We start from the raw sequence: 17115 nt of genomic DNA on the forward strand, positions 1-17115 counted from the left end.
ATAGATATGTCTTCCCATATAAAATCACTTTTGAGTTGAGTAATGTTACTTTACCATTTTTATGTCATACTATTCTCTTAAGTCTCCAAAGGCTAAAACACACCTTCTAGGTTTCTTCTAACCACCTTTCCTCTTGAATTGACTCAATATCTCTTAAGAGCACTTGATGGCCTTCCTCCAAGCTTGCTTGTGTCCATGGTGGAATATGATGGAGACATAATGAAAAGTGGTGCAAAATCAAAGAAAATGAGGGAAAATGAGAGTGTTTTGGTTTGATTTAGGTGAGGTTTCCTAGAGAGAGGTGAGGTCAAGCCATGGAGAAGGAAACTAGAGACTCTAGAAAGGATTCTACTTTAAAGTGAGCTCAAACATGAGGCATGTGCACACAATTGGGCAGCATTTCATTACTCAAATTCAAGCTGAAAAATACATCATTGAAAACCTTTAATTATAGGTCAAGCTAACCCTAGAGTGGTCTCCAAAAAGGAGAAATAGATTTGAATTCAAAACTAGTATAGAATTTGAAAAATGAAGTTAAAATGGAGCTTACTTTTAGAGTGTCATTTTGTTAAAGAGAAGCTAATGTCCAAAAATTTTATTACTGAGTTTATCAACTCTAATAAACAACTAGCAAAGGACTAGAATTCATGTTCAAGCTTAATACATATAGTCTATAGGTTCCAATGGGAGGGAAAATGTTGAAATGTAATGTTTCTTCAATATCATTATTTATGTATGGGAATCCAAATGTTAGGTTAGGGTTTTAGAAATGTCTGACCTTTTGTATTATGCACCTTTGTACTCTATAAATATAGTAGTAAATTGTAACAGTGTAATAAGAAAAACTACAGTCTTACTTAATTCAATTCAAGTTTTTCAACTGCGTACAAGTAGAATCAGGTAATCATTTTACACTGTCAATATACTTCTTTTATCTGTGGCTGTTTTTGCTTTGATAGGCACCAAGTGCACTAAGACCCTTGGCCATCTTGAATATTGCATCATTCAAAAATGGTTAATAAGCTCTCAATTCTCTTGATGCTATAGGAGGACAAAATCTGATTGTAAATATGTTTTTTCCTTGCATATATGTAAAGCTATTCATTTTACATGCTTAGTTGCTTACAAATTGCAACATGAGAAACCCAAACTTGTTTACATCCATCACCAGAACTACTATTCCTGTAATCAAAATCTGCCAGTATTATAGAAAACTCAGAAGACCTTAATGTACAAGACACACTGCTGGAAGTATGCTCTTTGTGACATTCTTCAGAGGAGTAAAGTGGAATTTTTTTTATCTGCTCACATTTTCCTCTTGAACATGCTCCAATTCATCAGATTTAACAAACTCTTTACTTGACCTTCTTTCAGGGGAACATGCTTTTAAAGGGCCATCTTTTACATTAACTACATCCATTGGGACTTCATTGTCCTCATGAGTGTTAGAAGGAACTGTTTGAACCACATGTACCTTAGAATTGGGGGAATCATTGCTGCCTGGGGTCATAGCCTCAGAAACAACTGAAATTCTTTCAACTGCGGTAGATTCATCATCTGAAGAATCAGATTCATTTACCCTTTCTGGAAGTGCTTGAGACTCATCTTTAGATTTCTTTGGTGTACAAGAAATAACTTGTTTCAAGCCTCGAGCCGACTTTCCTGCTTGTTTCAAAAAACTCTTTGCCACATCCTTCGCATGTCCCTTTGCAGGGGTTTCAGAACCACTCTCTTCAATTGATACCCTTTCTTCTTGAACCTTAGGAGTTGGAAAATCAGAAATGTTCTCATCCATGACAAACTTCACACCAATCATCCCCTTAGAATTCATTGACCTAATGTTATCATGTGGAGATAGATAGTCCTCTTGAACAGGCTCCTCCCCTTTATTTCGGTGGAATACTGAACCAATCTTGTGCAGGCCCCTCCTAAACGATCTCAGGCGGTGCTTTTCTTCAGGATTGTTATCAGAACTGCTGCTGTCATTGTTAATGGATCCAGATTCAGTTGATCTACCGCTGCCAACTAAATCATTAGGTTCTCCATGAATTTCAGTATCAAGGCGCCGACTTTTCCCTTTCCTAGGCTCCCACCTTTGGGAAACTTCACTTCCTGGGTGATGAACCCAAACTCCTGTCTGCTTTTGTCCTTCGATGTCTATAGGTTCATAGTTATCTTCCACCTTCTGAGATTTTTCAGGTGGAACATGTGAAGAGGAACTATTATCAGCAGTGTTATGTGCTCCGAATGAGTTTTTTCGTACTTCAAAGTCCATGCTTTCCTGTTCACCCGTAGTATCAACTCCGTGTACATATAAAATCCAAATTGAAATCAAACAGGCAAACACCAACTAAAACAGGAGCAACTTACTGCCCCACATGCTATTATTTTTCATTTTCTTTATTATTCTGTTCTTATCAGAATGTTTCGCATTATTAAATATTGATGAGTACAAATATATTTGAGAAGGACATTACCTTTCCATTAGCTTCAATAATAGTTATTGCCAAACGCAGTCTCCCCATTTTCATGTTCTCAAGTTGCAGCCATATATCATGTCTTTTCCCATCCCTAAAGCCGTTGATGTTCACAGAACAATCCCTGAAAACAGCAAGGCATTAAATTATTTAGATGAATATACCAGTGACAGAATGAGTGGCAGGAAATCATGGGAAACATACAATGAACAAAGGATGGAAAGACATTTGATCAAACAAGCAGAAGAAAATAGATCAAACAAGATATTTAGAGAAATGTTGTCAGACTTATACGAAATTGCTCAGAATTACAACTCAGTAATAAATCTATAGAAGAGAAAATTTTAGTCAGGGACAGACATTCTGAAATTCTAGGAATGAATATGGTTAGGAAGTCCAACAAAAGCTAAAATATTGGGTATATGGGAATCCCTTTCAATAAATATTTTCTCCTTTTGCTTAACCGGCGACATCTTAAAGGCGATTAATTGTGCACGCACACAGATATTTTACATAATACAAAGTGTATAAAATGGAACAAACCCAAGGATATCATCATAGAAATGGTCCTTGTCACGAACTGCAATAACCAGTAGATTATCAGACTCCCATGTTAGGATGGGAATTTTAAATTCTTCATGCCATTTTGGAGCAAGTGTTTTCCTTTGAACTTTTGTCCTAAATCTGTATCCACCCATATGGCCTTTCACATAAGGATCCGCTAATCCTGAAACATACTATAAATTGTTATGCACATAAAAAAATAGTAAAAAGAAGCTCACAAGAATCATAGGTAAGGGATAACCATTTAGATCAGATGGCTTCATGTCAGTTGCTTCAATAACTTCTACTTTTGCATAAGCAACAGGCTCCATCCCATCCACAGAGAACCAACATTCTATAACATTAAGATTAAGGGGATGATGAGTATATAATAATACAAAACAAATATGTAAAGGATTGAATATGCCATCCAGAGTTAAACTAAAGATTTGTAGGGTAGGGATTCTAAAGAGCGTAACGGCAATGTCCTTTCTCCACTGAATATATGTGATGAGAGAAAACCAATGACTTTGTTTTATGAAACCATACGTTTCTCCAAAATTTCCTATAACTAAAACCTTGTATTAATGAAACCATGAGTACTTCCGCAAATGTTCACCATGCCCACTTAAAGAACTAAACCCATATGTCTTGAATAGGTAGTAAAATTACAAGAACTAGTAAAATGGACATTTTCTACATTATTTGAACAATGATTGATTGCCACAAGCTGGTAGCCGAAATGTTCATGATATGTTAATGAGCACAATACCTAATGTTCTCAATCACCAAGGCTACCAATAAATTAATTATTACAAAAGTCTCTAAAAAAGATTACATACTTTACCTTGCTCTGGCGAAACAAATTTCTCAACATCAACAACCAGCATATTGGGCTGCAAAAATTCCAAATATGTAAATATAGAGAAATAATTAAAAAGATACAATAATTTTCCAAAAGCAGAAACAACTAAGAGATACAAAGATTTCTAGCACATTTGATATTTACATTACATCATTTCAATACCCCAAGAAGCCAATAGATAAGAATACACAAAAATACGAAAGTAAGAAGGTGGGAACAAGTGAACAACAGAGAAAACTTCACCTCAACAAGGGTTTGTTCAAAAGCAATAGACAGCAACTTATCCTGATAAAGAAAGTATTGAAATCAGACATCATTTAAAGCATAAGCGAGTAAGAACGTAAGCAGATTTTGCAAAAAAAAATTACTTACTAGCCACCCAGCAATGCCTGGAAGTTCAGTCACATCAAGCCCATGAGTAAAAATAGGTTTGACAGTCATTTGAAAATATGGAGGTTCAACAAAGCATACACGCAAACGGCCAAGAAAAGGCCATGTTGAGAGAAACTTTACCCCAACTAATACCTACAGACAGAACAATAAAATAATATAACCAAATAAATAATAATAACAACAATGGCAATAATAATTTAAATTCTATTTTATTCCCTAATCTCTCTTAACTACCAGAGAAGACATTACAAATCTGCAATTAGTTATATGAAATTAGCTTTCAACTACACAAATCTCATATTCACCAAGCGTTTCGTCAATACTAATAGCTAAGGCATAATAAAGGTTAAAATATAATTATAAACTTTATGGTCAGACTTAAGAAGGATGGTGAAATACTTTAATATAACAGAAACTTGTGGCATGCTTAGTTTGAAAACATTTTCAGATTTTTATTTTTTTTATTTTGTATTCACAAAAAAAAAATATGTTTCCAATTTGTTGCCTATTCACAAATATTTGAACAGGATAAATCTTTGAACACAGCAACAAGGTAAAAACAAAGATCGCCTTTTTATAATTACATTTAAAACGTAGAAAATAAAAAAAAAATCATTTTCTCAATTAAAAATATTATGTATCCCTTCTCTTTAAAAAGAATTATTTTAAAGTTAACTAACAAAGTGCAAAACCACTTCATCTCACTCAATACTCCATTATCAACTCTTCTTCAATACAAAAGATCATTTCTAACAATCAAACTACTTTACACTAGGAATTGCCCAGATATCTTGGCACATGCATATCCCTGATCCATGCTTGTATCCATGAACTTGTATTGAGTAAATAACAGGAAAAAAAAAACTATTATTCAACAAATATGTCACTGTAAAATCAAAATTTCAATGCCATACCTTCCCTTCTACATGCATGCCTGTAATGTGCAATTTTGCCCACATTCCAAACCCCAATCTTTTCCTTAGTTTGACAGCGAGTATTGCACTCATATCATCAGCAGAACGAAAATTCATTCCTAACTCCAGAACCTGCATGAATTACATGGTACCTAAGTCAAACCAAAGAAATAAAAATCATTCACAGATGCAGAACAAGACATTCTCTTGATGTGTTGCTTTAATTATCACATATCACATACCAAGTGGTTATCGTCAATCTGGCGAAGAACCCTGATTTCAGTAAACATAGGTGGATTTCTTCCCAAGTATAGGTGCTGAACAACAGCTTCCTTCTGCAAATGTAGTACATATATCAATATCTGATCACACCAAAAGTCAAAGTAATTTTATATTCACAAAAGCATAAAAATAATCAAGTGACATAGAGAATATGAAATTCTTATAATATCACTTTCAAGAAAATGGTTGAAATTCATATTGCTTGATCCAGCTCAATCAAAGATAAATAACTGAACAGTTTGAACCATACAGCAGTCCAAGGTTTGTACTTCTCTAAGAACCATGGTATGATAGGGAATAATATCTTCTGAGAGACAATATGTTCCATACATATAGGCCATATGTTTTCAACTGCATGGTTCAACCACCGGACTGTTTCAGAATCTGAAAGCACCTGAAGAAGCATAAAGGACATTACGCAAGTTATATCAGTACATCATTATAGCAGAACACTTGCAGTTATTAAATAAACCTGCAATTATTAAATAAAAGAACAATTTACAGAAGAAAAATTAAAATATATATTTGTGTGTATTTTATTACAGGGGAGAGTTGTATTTTTTCCCATAGTTTTAGTTGTTTCATCATTTAATTAAGTCATATAATTTCATCTTCATCATCCATTGAAGAAAACCTTTCAATTCATTTTCAAGTAGAATTAATTTCCAGCTCAGTAAACTGACTATATATTTGGTAGGACCAAAACATGAAAGCATTATTTTCAAAGACACGCACAAAAGCAGAAACAATCTTGGAATATCATCCAAGAGAACCTTATTGATAAGCAATGCTGTACAAATCCATTCAAAACGCTGATGGGGTGGGATAGCATGGGTGTGAATTTGATCTTCGTTTCTTCTCTCAGCGTCAGCTTCTGCCTCAATTTAAGGAAATGGTTTTAACTTAAAAGGGCAATTTATTCAGATTCCAGTTTATTTTTCTTCATTGACCACTGTTCATTTCATTTACTTTTCAAACAAACTCAGTTACTACATTCCCCTCAAACTCCAATATCCACAAAATCAAAATAACCACAATAAAAACAGCAGAATTACCCTTCTTTGATTAGCTTGCTTCCTCTCCTCAAACTGCAACTTCTTCCGCAGCCTCGTAATATAACGCTCATGAACCTTTCAAAAAAAATCAAAGTCAGAAAAAAAGTACTATTCCACATCTTTTTCTCTACCCTTTAGACAAACACAACAAAACCCAAATAACGATTCCTTTTCTAAGCCCCCTATCTTTATTTTTATTTTCTCATCCACATCATCATCTAACTAAACAAAAAGGCAAAACCAAAGATAAAAGAGAAAGGCAAACATAGCAAATCAAATATATCCAAAAGTTATCAAATCTCCAATCATGGTCCTCACCAGGAAAAGATAGATCAAAGCTACAAAATAAACAACAGAGTGGCACGAATTGAGTGCAGAGAGAATCCAAATCGCAATCAGCACAATCCCCACATGGTGCAAGATTGAAATTTCCGTCATATCCATCCCCTTCAACCCCCAAAAAAAAAAATACCGCAAAACCACCCCTTAACTGAAACCACCACTCCTAGAACCAAAGTTTCAAACTTTATAGACACCCATTGATCCAAGTCCAACCCTTAACCTCATAAAATGCGACATGCATGCCCATGAAGAACCCCAAATCCGGTATATTAAAAAACCGAATCCGTGCCTAGCCCCACCCCCAAAAGGGTATAAATAATTGAATATTCAAATCCAGAAGGAGATACGCTACTGTTGTGAGAACTACTTGCAAATACAGGAATTTGATTCATAAGAATTCCAAGATTATAAAAATGGTTAGTGAAAGTGAAAGGTAAAGTTTGCTAGAGCATGTCCCAGTCAAGAGGCCCAAGGGCATTGAATCAATACAATTTTTTTAATTTTTTTGTTGTTGTATTGATTAAGAACGAGTGAAACGGTGCCGTAAAAGAGAAGTAACGCGGCCAAATGGAAAACAGAGTAGCAGAATTTTGTAACATCTGAGAAACAGAAGTTAACACCTAAAAGGAACCGCTTTTTCGGAAGCGGCAAATTACGATCGGCATAGGCGTTGTCTAATACCAAAAGGATAACAATTTTAAATTCTCCAACATTTCATTTTTAGTTATCTTATTTATTATTTTTAATCTTTTTTTATTTTTAAGTTAAATTACTCATTTGCTTTTTATGATTAAATAAATTTTAACTCCACTTCACATATTGTTTAGGTGCTAGTGGGATTAAATTGGACCAATGGGAAAAAATCGACAAAAGAATAAGTTTTAAAGAGTAATTTGCGTAAATAACTTGCTACAATTGTATAAAATTCATATTTGTAATATGTATACTAAAATAGTGATTTTATTAATAAAAAATATAAGATGAATAGAATAAGTGTAATTTAGAAAATCCTAAAAAATTAGTGTCATCTAACGAGATTTTTGATAAAGATTAAAAGTTATATTAATGTTAATGTAATAATAAAAATTTCCTGTGTTATTAATTACTATTTTTTTCAGAAATACATGCATTTATTTTCTATTTAAAGTTTTTAAAGCATTAGAAATATTTATGTTAAGAATATAAAGAGACGTTGGATTTCTCAGTCTGATATAAAGTTTGAAGACAGGTTGGTTGGCACGTGTCACCAAACATGACTTCTGCGTGTCGGCAATCGAGAATTCCTATTTTTTTTATATTTTTCAAATATATGTCGGCACTGAATTTTTTGTCTTTTGACTAAATGGCATCAAACTTAAAAGAACATTTGGCTTACATTTGTTTACATTAAATACAATTGTTTCTTGTATTTAATAGTTATTTTATTATTTTCAATATTGCTTATTAATTTATATTTATACTTTAAATTTTTATTAATTTTTTGTCTTTTGATTAAATGGTCTCAAACTTAAAAGGATATTTGTTTACATTAAATACAATTGTTTCTTGTATTTAATAGTTATTTTATATTTTTTCAATATTGTCTATTAATTTATATTTATACTTTAAAGATATATTTTCTAAATAAGTTAAAATGTATTATTATTATTATTATCTTATTCTATTTTAATCTAAATCTAAATCTATAATATTTTTTTCTCTTAAAATATCTTTTTTTTATCACTATTTACGATATAATAAAAAAATGTTAACTAATAATATTAAAACACAAAAATAATAAATAATTAAATTAAATTAGGTGGGTTGGTGAGCTAACTCAGTTTACATCGGGTCCAACTCGATGAGTCAAGTTCTAAATAAACCGAGTTAAAAATAATCTCACATAAAAAAATTATATTTTCTTTTAATCTAATCTAGCTTAAATCCGTAGTGAACCGAGTTTGTTCGTGGATTAGAATCCATGTTGACAAGAACAATAATTTAGTCCAACGGCTCTTGGAGAAAAGCTTCACACGTGTCAATTACAAATCAATCATCTAAAACCTTTTTAATTTGCTTTGATGTTGTCTATGCACGTTCATATAACATGCATGACACTTGATAAACCACCTATATCGAAGGCATCAATGTTGCAGCACGCATCATTAATGGATATTATTAATATATTTTTAAAAAGTATTTTTTTAGCAATTTTTTTTACAACATTTTGATAACGTATATATGATAATTTATGATTAGTTGGTTTTAAATATTTTTTAAAAATAAATTTAAACAAACTAATAATAAAATAATAATACGTGACTGTTGTTAAAAAGTTATTAACATATTATATAGTTCTATATTTTTAGTAACTCAACACTTTTATAAAATAAATTCACATTGTGTACACATGGGGCTTAAGGTGTTGCGTCATATTAATTTAGTTTGATAAAGAAGTAATGTGCCATTAATATGGCTTGATAAAAGAATTCGTAAGCCTTCATGAATAATAAATTTTGTTAAATATTAAGCTTAAATAATGTTAAGCATCCTAACTAATAAAAACTTCTTTGCTACACTTAGAGAGTAACACTTAAAAAACTTAAATGAGTAAAGTCAAATGAAATAGCCACATCTTAATACTTTTAAGTAAAAAATGTTACATCTAACTTATCAATATAATTTCTTAATATAATAATAAATATTCTATTATGAATTAATGGTATACGATTAATTTATTATAATTACTCATAAAATTTATTTATTACTATTCTTCCTATTTTAATATTTGTATTAATTATTTGATTTGTATTTTTTTAGGTTACATTTTGTATCTATAAATAAAACTTGTCCTATTAGTAATAATACACACAAAATTTAGTCTACATTCTTTCTCAGGTTTTTCTTGCTCTTTCTGTTTCTCTATATTATTAGGTTTATTTTATAACACGTTATCAATACAATGCTCTATGTAGTTGAGCTAGTGGGAGTTTTTCTCTTTAAGGAGAACACTTTGCATGTCTTAATCATTTTTCTCATTTATCTTATATTTTTATTTTGTAATAAAAATTGTTTGACTTTTGTCAATTTTCATTTTTGTCTTATTATTATTTTTATTATGATGATGAAGATTATTATAATTATTAATTATATTTGATTATTTTCCTAAGATTTAATATTGTTATATTTATTTTATAGTTTCGTGTCCAACCTTGCAAAATTTGAATTTGTTGTCATTTATATTACGAGGAAGAATTACTTATCTTGTGTATTCGATACTGAAATACATTTAGATGTAATGATTCTTGGTGATACTATTAAAGAAATAAATAAATCATATGAGAAACTAATTATTTCTTGCAACAACAATATCAATAAAAGAGATTTCACAAATATTACGAACTTATTTCACAACTAATTCTCTAGTGATGACGTTTTTAATTTATTTTTATTATAATTTAATTTAAGGTGAATTTTCTATAGTATTTTTAGTATATATATATATATTGGTTTAAAATATGAAAATTTAATGTATTGTGTAAGTATAAGAATAATTTTTTTCTTTTGCATAGAATGTGTATGTGAATTAAATGTATGATGAACATATATTATCATGTAGATCTTATATAGTGATTGTTATAGAAGTGTGAATGGAGATATTCAAATAACAATATTATAGATTATACTTATACTACAAATTGATATATTTTAGTTAATATATATATTATGTGTAAGAATGTGAAATAAGAATTTTAATATAGATTTTTGGTTTTAATTTGTTATACTTAATTGTATTTTATATTATATGATTTGCAGAGTTGATTAATTTTCGATGGTACCTGAGTTAAGATTATTAAGTTAATTAAAAGCACTAGTTTTGTATTAACTAATATATATATATATATATATATATATATATATATATATATTGTGTATTGTTGACAGTGAAACAACTTAAAATTCTCAAGAGTAATATCTATTTTTTCTATTGTTTAGTTATGCAAAAAGTCAATATTAGTATTATTTCTGATACTACAAATATATTTAAAGGCTCTGGAAGAGCTACTATATTTTTACTAAAAAGTATAATAGGAACTTATTAAGTTTTAAGGATATTCATCTAAAGAATATCATATTGAGACAAACAATGAAAAAGATATGAAATATCTTTATATCACTAGAGTTGAGTTGAATAAAAAATGTGTATTGGAGAATTATCAACCTTCTCATATGGTTTGTACTACATATATATGAGTAAAATTGAAACACATGTCACTATAAGTTATAAGCTTACAAATCAAAATGAAATTCTTGTTTAGCATGATCAACTAGGTTATCTATGATCTATCATGATGCAAAAAATATTTGTAAACTCATATGGACACCCATTTAAAAGTAAAAAACTTCTTGATTTCTCATGTACTGTATGTTCACAAGGAAAGTTGATAATAAGACCATCACCAGAAAAAAAATAAGAAATGAGTCATTATCATTTTTAGAATGAACACATGGTGATATTTGTGGTAAAAAACACCCATCATGTCATTTAAATATAATGATTTTAATTGATGCATCAACTTCATGGTCACATTTTATTATTAACTCGCAGTCAAGCATTTGCAAAGTTATTAACACAATTAATCAAGTTTTGAGCTCACTTTCTATATTATCCGATTAAGAAAATTCGTCTTGATAATGCTAGAGAATTTACATCTCATTTTTTCATAAATATTGTATGTCAATTTGAATTGATGTTGAACATCTAGTAGCAGATATTCATACTAAAAATGAACCTTTAAATCATTAATAAAATATCTAAAATAGGTTGCAAGACCATTACTTATGAGAGTTGATCTTCCAATGGCTACGTGGGAAAATGCAATTTTGCATGCTACAATATTGATTCGCATCAAGCCAACAAGTTATCGTAAATACTCTATTTTGCAGTTAGTTTTTATCAATAACCTAATATTTCTCATTTAAGAATTTTTGAATGTGTTGTATATGTTCCAATTTTTCTACTAAAAGAGACTCTGATGGTTCTTCAGAGATGAGAATATATGTTTGATATGGTTCTCCATCAATAATAAAATATCTTGAACAATACGAGACTTATTTACAGTTCAGTTTGTTGATTATCATTTTAATGAATAATTTTTTCCAACATTAGGAGAAAAAAGAAAACAATTGGAAAAAGATATTGGTTGAAATGAATTATCATTATCTCATCCTTGATCCTTGTACAAAATAATTGAACTAAAATTTTAAAGGATAATTCATTTACAAAATTAGTCAATCAATTACCTGATGTTTTTACTAACACAAAAAAGGTAACTAAATCACATATATCAACTACTAATGCTCAAAATAGAATTGATATCAATTCATAACATACTTGTAATATGGTAGGCCTGTTGGATCAAAAGACACGCTTGAAGCGTCATAGTCCTATTGGTTCCAAAGATAATAAACCCTGGAATAAGAAAAAGAGCTAAAAGGCAAGAGGACCTAATAAAAAAAGGTGGAAATCTCAAGATTTATTTGATATAATTAATGATTCATTTCCAAAAAAACCTCGTGTACCTAAAATTGTTGAAAATAATGAGATTTCAATAAATTATGTAATGAATAAGATAATATGGAACCAAAATGAATTCAACATTAACGAAACTTTTTCATATAATGTAGCGATGAATGTTATGAGTGACAATAAGGATCAAGAACTAATGATCATTGAATATTGTTGACAAAGAAATGACTGACCAAAATGGAAATATGAAATAGAAGAAGAAATATATTTGCTTGCTAAATGAAAGGTTTTTGGACTTATAGTTCACACACTAAGGATGTAAAACCCATTGGGTATAAAATGAGTTTTTTTTTTCAAAAAAAAATGAGAATGATGAAATTGTTAGATACAAAGCATGATTAGTTTCTCAAGGTTTTCACAAAGACTTGGTATTGATTTTTTTTAAGAGACATATTCATTAATATTGGATGTAAGAAAATTTTAATTAGCCTAGTTGGATAAAAAGTTTTGCATTTACAATTAATGGATGATGTTACTGCTTATTTGTATGATTCTCTTAATATTGATATTTATATGAAAATCTCTTTATGGATTAAAGCAATTATATGAAACTCCCTTTTACGATGTGGTATAACCATCTTAGTGAGTACTTCTTAAAAGAAGGATATTTATATGAAAATATTAGAAAATCAATTTGTCATAATTGTTGTTTATGTAGATGATATAAACATCATTAGAATTCATAATGACCTCATAAAGGCAATTCATTGCTTAAAAAAAGAATTTGAGAGGAAAGATCTTAAAAATATGAATTTTTGTTAGGAATTACAAATTGGGTATTTAAATAAAGATGTCTTTTTACATTAAAAGACTTACATAATGAAGGTACTTAAGAGTTTCTATATCACTACAAAAATTTGAAATTTTACCGGAGGTTTTTTTTCGCATTACCGGCAGTTTTAACCCCCGGTAAATGCATTTCCCGCGGTTCAAAAAACCGTTGGAAAAAGCTCCGCTGGCAAATATTTTTCAGCGGTTTTCTTTATAACCGCCACTATTTGCGGGGGTTTACAAAAACCGCTGCTATTTATGGGGTTTCTTATAAAAATCGCCGATATTTTCTGGAGTTCTCCAAAACCACCGGTATTTGCGAGGGTTCTCCAAAACCGCAGGAAACCACTGAGTTTACGTAGTTGGGGTTTCTAAAACCGTCAATAATGAAAATGATTTAATTTTCTTTTAATTTAAATGATTTGATTATTATAAAATATATTTAATAATAAATCAGAAGGAAAAATGTGAAATCAAAATTAAATATTATTATAATAACAAGTTTAATCCTAAAAATTAACAAGAAAAATGTTCTAAATAACATTCCTTTCATTCACTTACATGCAAGTTTAAGTAATAGTAATAAAATTACACGGTGTATAAACAAAAACACAAAAATAGTAGTGGATAAACTACTTTCTCTGTAATTATGTGGTATGAATGGAGATATCTGCCAACATGATACTTAGTTCTGGTTCTAGCTCACCTGAAAATAAGAAAACAATAATTAATTAAAAAGGACTAGACATATATATATATATATACATATATATATATATATATACATATATATATATATATATATATATATATATATATATATATATATATATATATATATATTGTCGAAAAGATTGGAAAAGAAAAGATGAGCTAAAGAACTTGAGATTCTAAACCAAGTTTTGTTACAGGAAGGAAAAAGGACATTTTGTGATCTGGATATGAAATTATAGTGTACGTTCGTAACTTTAGTATATAATTTGCTTAAATATAAAGATTATAATTCTAATCATTTAAAACTTTAGATAAATCAGTAATGAAATAAAATAATAGCTTGAAACATTTGAACTTAAAAGTAACAGTAGTATTTTACTCTGTAAATATTTCCAGTACTAGTTCTTTTATGTTTAGGCCTCGTGACAACTGTACTGTTATAATATGTTAGTCAGTTATAGCTTATTAAACTCCTATAGAGTTAGACATATATATATATATATATATATATATACATACATATATATATATATATATATATATATATATATATACACACACACACACAACTTGTCTCTCACCTATTGGAAGTTGGCTAATTCATTGTACCTGAGAATACGAAAACTCTTCTCTTATTTCTCTCTGAACATAACAAAATAAATGCCCAAAAGACCAATGTTATTTTGTTTAACTAATACATTCAGAAAGATTTTCTACATTGAAATCTCAACTACGTCTGCAAAGGCATTAGGTAACATAGACAATAAAAAAAGAAGAAAACTATTATAGGAGAGGCAAAATAAAATGGAAAACGTTTATTTTTCTCGTACACAATCTGTAGCCGCTGTAATGTGACATGATCATCCCATTCACTACTCCTGGTACATCCACACAGAAAGCTATCAGTAAACACATAATCTAATGAAGTCACATCAACAAAAATAACATAACAAGATGAGAAATAAGAACATACTTTCTCATCTTCTTCAAATAATCACAATAACCCATGGGAAAAAGCTGAGCAAGTCTGTCTTCCCAAGAGCAGCTGCTCTGTAAACTGGGGTTTCTCCCAAATTGTTCCTCATCTCTATGAATTGTAGATACTACTCCAACCCAATTGAATGTTTTTCCTTCACCTTGCATTAGAGGAAATGGCCCTGTGCTATCTGCTGTTAATAAATTAAATATTAACATCACAAACAGATAATGAAGGCGCATCATATCAATACAAAAACCTAAAAAATTAATTAAAAAATGACACATACTATATGGTTTTATCTTACAAGGCCTTTTAGCAGCAGTAGTTCCAGTTCCAATGGAATTTGAATCACCATCAGTAAGCTTTGCTTCATAATTATCATCAGAGCTAACATCTTCCAATATTAATGCTTAGCTATTAATATCAATAGTAAATCACAATATATCAATAGTAAATATTAATGCTTAGTTAGAAAATAGAATAAAAGAAGCATAAATAAATTAAAGAAAACAATGGCATAAATAATAGGATTAGATACCAGCTTCCGGTTACGCTTCCCTTTCCCATGGCATTAAACTCCTCAACTTTATGCTCTTATACTTGTCTCTTAACAACTCCTTCCAGCAATGTTTTTGTCATACTTCCATCAATTACAATGAGGTTTTTAGATCCATATTAGTTTTAACCCATGTCACCCAGTTAACTAATGAAATCAATAGTATTACCTTTAGTCCCACAGAGAAATCTGATTGATCTTTGCCGTCATTACTCATAGATATCACAGGTAGAAGTGTTGATAAAACAATAGTCAAATCCTGCAACCAACGATTCAAAGAGAAATCAGATAGTGTTGCACTTGCATACATACATCATTGAAATGATGATTCGTAAAGCATCAAGAAGATAAAATAAGAAATATGTCAAATGTTCTAGGTTAAATGTGATTTTTAACTGGAGCAATTTTACAAACACCTTACGGCTTAAAATATCATTTCCATTTCACCAAAATACCTCAAAATGTCAAAATCCATTTGGGTCTCACAATGCACCCAACTCAACACCCAACAAAATCACGTTTATGAATCTAAAAAATGGATCAAACGCAAGAACAAAAAAAAGCACCTGAGAAGGGATGGCATACCAGAGAACGACGAAAGAAGTGTCCAAGGCAACCACTTTTTCCTCACTTCTGCAACAAGAGTGCTGGATGGAAAAGAGAAGTGGGGAACACTAATATTAGGATCTAAATGATGTTTTTTCACCCTTTTTGCGTTTTCAGAAGATGCAAAATGCCAAATGAACCAGCGGTGAAGACGAAACTAGGGTTGGGTGCGTTTTCAGAAGATGAAAAATGCAAAATGAACTAGCAGTGAAGGCGAGATTAGGGTTGGGAACGAAAGTTATAGTGGAGAAGATGCAAAGGCGCGCGAAGGAGAAAATGTTGTTGGGGAACGACAGCCATAGTGGAGAAGATGGAAAACGAGACATGATAGGAACGGTGGAGAAGATGGAGAAAATAGGGTTTTGAAAAGAGAGGCAAAGTGAAAATGATGGCACAAATTAAAAATGAATAAAAAATTATTTACAATGCGTTTCACTAAGCAAGCGCCAATAATTTATTTAAAAAATAAATAAAAAAATAACTTCACTACGACTATTTATAATAACAGCTGAAATTTTTTAAATAAAAAAAAAGTTAAAACATAGTTGCGGTTTATTATTGAGACCGTCAAAATTTTTCGGAGGATTTTTCAGCCGCCCACAAAAAAACCTCTCCTATAATAAATAATTTTTGTAGTGTATGGACAAATCATATCCTTTATGCACTCTAATGGTTGTCAGGTCGTTAAGTGTTAATAAAGATCCTTTTAAACCTTTAAGAAAAACGTAAACTTCTTGGTCTAGAAGAATATCTTAGTGTTATAGGAGCACTAAGGTCGTTAAATGTTAATAAAGATCCTTTTAGACCTTAAGAAAAACGTAAACTTCTTGGTCTAGAAGAATATCTTAGTGTTATAGGAGCACTAATGTATCTTGCTAGTTATATTCAGCTTTATATAACATTTGTTGTAAATTTTTTAAGCAAGATATTCTTTACCTATAAAAAGACATTGAACCAATGTAACACCCCAATTTGATAGGTGTCACTAAAACGCATCAAAACTTAAATTTTTCACAATTAAAAATAATTTCTCAAATAAATTTGAATCC

General features: G+C 30.2%; 1 protein-coding gene and 1 long non-coding RNA gene across 7 annotated transcripts; both read right to left on the reverse strand.

The window, feature by feature from the left end:
• Window positions 1–1059: 1059 nt before the first annotated feature.
• On the reverse strand, window positions 1060–7519 carry LOC124844757 (C2 domain-containing protein At1g53590). Of its 2 annotated transcripts, XM_047321759.2 has the most exons (12): window positions 6848–7519; window positions 6530–6604; window positions 5725–5868; window positions 5435–5527; window positions 5193–5324; window positions 4258–4410; window positions 4129–4170; window positions 3868–3916; window positions 3283–3375; window positions 3021–3204; window positions 2478–2601; window positions 1060–2281 (listed from the first exon to the last, which is right to left on the reverse strand). In XM_047321759.2, the coding sequence occupies exons 1-12, from the start codon at window positions 6971–6973 to the stop codon at window positions 1298–1300; spliced, it is 2199 nt and encodes a 732-aa protein (XP_047177715.1). In that variant the 5' UTR covers window positions 6974–7519; the 3' UTR covers window positions 1060–1297. The 2 variants fall into 2 exon arrangements, with proteins under 2 accessions (XP_047177715.1, XP_047177719.1); XM_047321763.2 differs by lacking the exons at window positions 5725–5868; window positions 6530–6604; window positions 6848–7519 and having other exon boundaries at window positions 5193–5344.
• Window positions 7520–13679: 6160 nt separating this feature from the next.
• On the reverse strand, window positions 13680–16448 carry LOC124844786 (uncharacterized). 5 transcript variants are annotated; one of them, XR_015784804.1, is made up of 7 exons: window positions 16046–16448; window positions 15630–15719; window positions 15443–15544; window positions 15191–15318; window positions 14899–15091; window positions 14507–14803; window positions 13680–13917 (listed from the first exon to the last, which is right to left on the reverse strand). It is a non-coding gene; the product is annotated as an uncharacterized LOC124844786 (long non-coding RNA). The 5 variants fall into 5 exon arrangements; XR_015784802.1 differs by having other exon boundaries at window positions 14899–15094; window positions 15209–15318; window positions 16046–16447; XR_007029392.2 differs by having other exon boundaries at window positions 14899–15094; window positions 16046–16447.
• Between the last annotated feature and the right edge of the window lie 667 nt (window positions 16449–17115).

Source organism: Vigna umbellata, chromosome 3 (assembly GCF_029865625.1).
Source record: "Vigna umbellata cultivar VRB3 chromosome 3, Vumbellata_1.0, whole genome shotgun sequence".
Classification (NCBI taxonomy): domain Eukaryota; kingdom Viridiplantae; phylum Streptophyta; class Magnoliopsida; order Fabales; family Fabaceae; genus Vigna; species Vigna umbellata.